This window comes from Abramis brama (assembly GCF_963993115.1).
Source record: "Abramis brama genome assembly, chromosome: 7".
Classification (NCBI taxonomy): Eukaryota; Metazoa; Chordata; class Actinopteri; order Cypriniformes; family Leuciscidae; genus Abramis; species Abramis brama.
Window position 1 is genome coordinate 43460874 of NC_139969.1, and position 6572 is coordinate 43467445.

At 40.3% G+C, this 6572-nt stretch overlaps 1 protein-coding gene across 1 annotated transcript; it reads right to left on the bottom strand.

Moving 5' to 3' along the window:
- Positions 1-572: 572 nt before the first annotated feature.
- LOC311087348 (uncharacterized protein) lies at positions 573-2107 on the bottom strand. The gene is made up of 4 exons (XM_084120692.1): positions 1963-2107; positions 1653-1788; positions 1179-1481; positions 573-1063 (listed from the first exon to the last, which is right to left on the bottom strand). Exons 2-4 carry the CDS (start codon positions 1752-1754, stop codon positions 917-919), a joined length of 552 nt encoding a protein of 183 aa, XP_083976818.1. The 5' UTR covers positions 1755-1788; positions 1963-2107; the 3' UTR covers positions 573-916.
- Between the last annotated feature and the right edge of the window lie 4465 nt (positions 2108-6572).

Here is a 6572-nt window from a genome sequence, read left to right on the forward strand (position 1 = left end):
ACATATATATATATATATATAGTATATATATATATATATATATGTGTGTGTGTGTGTGTGTATTTTCGGCGTGGTTTTTTAAAATAGTATATATATATATATATATATATATATATATATATATATATACACACAGACAGACAGACAGACAGACAGTATTAATGGTCGTTGGATGTTCGGCGATGTAGCTGGCTATCAGTTACCCATCAGCTGGCTATCAGCCCTTATTAGCTATCAGCTATTAATGGTCGTAGGCTGTCAGCTAGCCATCAGCTGGTCATTAGACATTCTCTGCTATCAGCTATATATCTAGCCGATACACAATGGCGAATCCAGCCACTGAAGATTAGTGAGTGATAGTGTGGAAAAAGAAGAGACCGCACACATGATGGATGATATTACACATATATTATACATGTAAATCTTGTGAAGTGGAACAAACACCAAGTGGAATTTAATGAAGTACTATTACTAGTATTATAATTATAATTATATATATATATATATATATATATATTATTAGTATTATAATTATAAGTAGTATAATTTCTGGACATTTAAAGATTTAAACGACCTATGATCAAGTTGTAAATGTAGACAGTTTCCTGTCAGCTGTTAATTTGTTCTTGTAGCTCAGAGCCCTGTTTCTCTGTCTAATTTCAGCACCCAGCCTGCACATCAGAAATTTATTGATGGAGATAGATTCTATGAGGCTGGCATGTTCAGGATGGGTGCTGAGGAGGCTATTGAAAGCTCCCAGATTCTCTAGAGTCATCTCCAAATTGTTGGTGATGTTGGAGTGAGGCCAGGAGGTGTTGATGTTTCTTGCGAACTCCCCCTCCAACAGCTGAATGCACTCAAAATACTCCTCTGACGGCCTCATCAGGTTGGCGGCCGGTGTATATTTTTTTGGCCGTCAGGAAAGGGAGCTCAGCGCTCGCAGCATAGCTGTGGTCCTGGTGTCTAGGACCCAACAGAAAGACTTGCTGTTGCATCCTGATGAAGCATCCGGACTACCCAGCCAGCAACATAAAAGAGGCCCTCCTCCAGGATCACCAAAAGTCTAAAAAGTAAGAAAAATACAATGTTACATTGCATATGATCATGTGTCATGTGACTTACAACTGTAGATGTGTGTCTTTGTGCTGTTTTGTGGGTCATGGTGTAGTGCAGATAACCTTGTCTTCCACAATGTCTGACACCAGGTCAACATCCATTGGTTCTGCTGTGGGTGAAAGAGGCAGGGCCAATGAGGTGGTCGGAGGCATCAGCAGACCTGTGGTTGCTGAGGTTGAGGGAGTCGCCCCATCGGATGAGGTAGTCAGAAGTGTGACTCCATCATCCACCTCACAATTGGATGTGACTGAAGAGAGGGCAGGCAGAATGTTGGACACACTCAGTCCCCTGAGAGCAGCGGTGAACTCCCGTGCACTGGGGTTATATTTGTGCCCACCTTTTCCCCGGACCAAGGAGAAGAGATTCTACCCAAAAATAAAAGGGGGAGAAAGTAAGCCGTTTATGATTTTGTTTAGGGATTTCCAATGCAACAGTTCACAGGGAGTAGGGAAAGCCCCTCAGAGGGCTACCAGGAAAAACTACTGTACCAATACATGTTTTGTTTTTTTTTCTATGTTGTAGTCTGTTGCATTTACTTCAAAGCAATCTTGATTCAGTTTTGAGGTGCACAAATACTTCATGCCAGCATCTGTGCACCTCTTCTGGACCATCAAGATGCTCTTGATTGTGAGCCGCATTCCGTTCTGGCATGGTGGTGGTTTACGCCCAGATCTGAGAGAGGGGTATAATTTTATATAATATATATGAATTTATAGAATATAAGTTTATCAAGAAATGCTATTAACAAATGTCATGTTAGTGTGTGTTTCACCTGTTTGTTTGTCTGTTGGTTTATTTCATTTGCTGAAGCTTGGTTGTTCACTTAGGCTTTTCTTATTCACTGACCTGAACTGCCAGCTTGCCACCCAGCTTATCCATTCGACAAGGAAGTTCTCCTTCTCCTGGCTTCCTGTACCAAGGGGTCGTCTCCAGGGGTTTGAATCCTTGGCAGACCTAATTAAGGAGTAAGGAATATGTTAAGCTCAGAAAATGGGAGTTTTTTTATATATATATATATATATATATATATATATATATATATATATATACTACCAAATTGGTTCACAGTTGGAAGCATCGCAATTTTTTTTTATTTTTCCACAAATTGTGCTTGCAAATTGTATAATATCCAAGGTAAATATGTCTAGTAATTGTGCAGTTAATTCTCATACTGTATTTTCAGTTTTGGAATATTTATCCTCTCCCCAAATTTGTCACTAATAAAACACAATACAAATTATTTGAAGAAAAGGCTTATATTTACCTTTTAATAGTTTGTTTACATCTACCTTGTAAATAGATTTTTTTATTAAAAAGGTTACAATTACAACAACAATTCAAGTGTAATCTTTCTTTGTAAAAACTAAAGTATACAAAACGTATTATTTGATGACTTTATTTTTGACAAAACATACTATATTTAACATATGAGCAAAATTGGCAAACAAAAGCTTATTTGATGTGGCAGTCTATTGTACAGTAAAAACTTTATAATCTATTCAAAACTAGTCAACGTCTTTCAAAACTAAAGTATACATTTTATCATACGTATTTCAAAGTAAAGGATTCATTAGTTAGTTGATGACTTTATTTTTGACAAAACACATACAGTGAGGAAAATAAGTATTTGAACACCCTGCTATTTTGCAAGTTCTCCCACTTGGAAATCATGGAGGGGTCTGAAATTGTCATCGTAGGTGCATGTCCACTGTGAGAGACATAATCTAAAAAAAAAAAATCCAGAAATCACAATGTATGATTTTTTAACTATTTATTTGTATGATACAGCTGCAAATAAGTATTTGAACACCTGTCTATCAGCTAGAATTCTGACCCTCAAAGACCTGTTAGTCTGCCTTTAAAATGTCCACCTCCACTCCATTTATTATCCTAAATTAGATGCACCTGTTTGAGGTCGTTAGCTGCATAAAGACACCTGTCCACCCCATACAATCAGTAAGAATCCAACTACTAACATGGCCAAGACCAAAGAGCTGTCCAAAGACACTAGAGACAAAATTGTACACCTCCACAAGGCTGGAAAGGGCTACGGGGAAATTGCCAAGCAGCTTGGTGAAAAAAGGTCCACTGTTGGAGCAATCATTAGAAAATGGAAGAAGCTAAACATGACTGTCAATCTCCCTCGGACTGGGGCTCCATGCAAGATCTCACCTCGTGGGGTCTCAATGATCCTAAGAAAGGTGAGAAATCAGCCCAGAACTACACAGGAGGAGCTGGTCAATGACCTGAAAAGAGCTGGGACCACTGTTTCCAAGGTTACTGTTGGTAATACACTAAGACGTCATGGTTTGAAATCATGCATGGAACGGAAGGTTCCCCTGCTTAAACCAGCACATGTCAAGGCCCGTCTTAAGTTTGCCAATGACCATTTGGATGATCCAGAGGAGTCATGGGAGAAAGTCATGTGGTCAGATGAGACCAAAATAGAACTTTTTGGTCATAATTCCACTAAACGTGTTTGGAGGAAGAAGAATGATGAGTACCATCCCAAGAACACCATCCCTACTGTGAAGCATGGGGGTGGTAGCATCATGCTTTGGGGGTGTTTTTCTGCACATGGGACAGGGCGACTGCACTGTATTAAGGAGAGGATGACCGGGGCCATGTATTGCGAGATTTTGGGGAACAACCTCCTTCCCTCAGTTAGAGCATTGAAGATGGGTCGAGGCTGGGTCTTCCAACATGACAATGACCCGAAGCACACAGCCAGGATAACCAAGGAGTGGCTCTGTAAGAAGCATATCAAGGTTCTGGCGTGGCCTAGCCAGTCTCCAGACCTAAACCCAATAGAGAATCTTTGGAGGGAGCTCAAACTCCGTGTTTCTCAGCGACAGCCCAGAAACCTGACTGATCTAGAGAAGATCTGTGTGGAGGAGTGGGCCAAAATCCCTCCTGCAGTGTGTGCAAACCTGGTGAAAAACTACAGGAAACGTTTGACCTCTGTAATTGCAAACAAAGGCTACTGTACCAAATATTAACATTGATTTTCTCAGGTGTTCAAATACTTATTTGCAGCTGTATCATACAAATAAATAGTTAAAAAATCATACATTGTGATTTCGGGATTTTTTTTATTTAGATTATGTCTCTCACAGTGGACATGCACCTACGATGACAATTTCAGACCCCTCCATGATTTCTAAGTGGGAGAACTTGCAAAATAGCAGGGTGTTCAAATACTTATTTTCCTCACTGTATATACAGTATATATTCCTCATCTCAGTATAGCAATAGAGTTTGCTAAAAGCTGTTCATTCATTCACACACAAAAACGCGATTCATTTTTAAACAGTATTTTTGCCAGCTGTAGTAGCTACACAACAGCGCGCATCTGTGCATTCATTCATTCACACTCAGAAACGCGATTCATATTTCAACAGTCTTTTTGCGTGTATAGACAGACACTATTGCGATTAGAACAAAGGGAACTGAACTGACCTATTCCTCAGCCGGGTCTGTTGCTCCTCGAAATGAAACTTCTAGCACTTCTGAGGTAAATTTTCCAGGATTATTATCAAGATAGTATTATTCCTCACAGCGTTGTAAAGTACATGAGACTGAAAGTGAACTCGTGGTGTGTGTTATCCAGCTGATGTGGGGGTTCACAGGTTTGCCTGGATTGCCTCACATTTGCGTTTGAATAGCGCACGTTCTCCGTGGGCGGAGTCACATTACAACTTAATGAGCTGAGATGTGAACGACTGACATCTCTCTCTATTTTCATACATAGTACATGAACTGAGAATATTTGTTTTTTATAAAAAATACTTCATTTAAAAGAAGAGATTTCAAGCTTCATGCCTGTGTGTCTGTATGCCTGTTTGACTGAGTATTCACTGAGTTACAGTTCATTTTCGGACGCGTTTCAGAATGGACTTCACTGACGGAGAGGAGGCAGAACTCCCATCATGTTTATTTTTCTTTATTTGGCGAAAAGCACAACACTTTGTTTTTATTATGAGTATACACAAAAAAAATACACACTTAACAGGATCGATTGATGTATAACACAAGCATATAAGATACAAATTAATATTAGTATTTTAATTATTTTTTGCACTGATAAGGAAAAAAAACAGCCTATCGCGCCAGCGCGATATCCAACCTCAGGGGGTTAAGTATCTGTAAGCCTTTGGGCTGCTGTGGAGTATCTGCAGTTCCAGGTCTTTCAGATCGTTGTTAAACCTCCTTCCTCTTCCCTTTTTCGCAGCCTCCAACAGTTGTGCCTTAAAGGGATACTTCAGGATTTAGCATTAAGTTTTGTATTAGTAGAAAACCTGCAGTATTTTTGATTTACTGCACTTTCCACCCTCATATCCCCCTGAGATGAGAGATTTATGTATTTTTTGTCTGGAAAAAATCCTCCGATGACGTGAAATGACGATTTTTGCGTCATCAGAGGATTTTTTGGCCAGAGGCTAAAGACTACAGCCAGTAGTAGGGGCTGTCCCGCATGTTTTCAACCCGCCCATAGAGGGTGGGATCTCACTCACAGAATGTACACATAGTGTCAGCCGTCTTTCTTTGGAAGCTAAGCTAGCAGGCTCTTGTTCTGTGGAGAAAGCTGAGTAATAGGAGAAAGCTGAGTAGTAGGGGTTACCATCCTCTTTTTCCTGGACATGTTCGGCCATCGAGATCATCCAAAATGTCCGGGATTCGGCTTTTGCTTTCTGTGGTCGCCATTCATTGTTTACATGCACACCTTTTGTTTCAATCTAACTGAATTCATTCCCATTGGAGAATCTGAATGTAGTGTTTACATGAACGCTAAACAAGTGATCGGTTGATGTGCGTTTTAACATTACTAAGAAAATTCCCGCTCCTCCGTGAGAGATACGAGACCGGTGCGTCTCATAGCTCATCAGTAATCACGCCACCGGCCTCGTGTCGTTCTCCTGCGGCCCTAGCCTCGTCCTGCTCGCCACAGTAAATATGATGAATGGCAACTGTAGAACGCAAAAAGCAGAATCCCGGACATTTTGGGCGATCTCGAAATCCCGTGTAGACTCGTCACGGAGACTTACTAGTCACTAGCCGAGTCTTGTTGTTTAACTGCGTGCTCTTACCGGTAGGCGTGGCTTGGGAGTGGCCTCGTAGAGCAGCGAAGCAAGTGCATTTTCGGAGTTGTTGTCTTTCATCCACATAAGCCAAAAATACATTTTCTGGCTTTTCTCAGTCTAGAAAGCTCCAAATTCAAAAATAATTTCACATTTCTTCTACATAAATGACCCATTTTAAATACACATTCATCTTTCCAGAGGTGAAGTATCCCTTTAATAAAGTTCTGACAGCCTTCAGGACAGCTCTTCAGCATCTCTTCCAGAATTTCATGAGGACTATGGAAGAACAGGATGTAGGTATTAAGATTCAAATATTTCTAAGCACAAGAGATATCAATTTGTGCTCCCTCAGAGTCTTAGAGTCAAAGTGTTGAG

What these genes read in the sequence shown, in the direction of transcription:
- LOC311087348 (XM_084120692.1), bottom strand. Translation starts at nt 1,754, where the DNA reads ATGCGGCTCACAATCAAGAGCATCTTGATGGTCCAGAAGAGGTGCACA. An exon ending in TGAATCAAGATTGCTTTGAA is followed by an intron (nt 1,482 to 1,652) that starts GTAAATGCAACA and finishes ATTTTTGGGTAG; the next exon opens with AATCTCTTCTCCTTGGTCCG. An exon ending in CAGACATTGTGGAAGACAAG is followed by an intron (nt 1,064 to 1,178) that starts GTTATCTGCACT and finishes CTTACTTTTTAG; the next exon opens with ACTTTTGGTGATCCTGGAGG.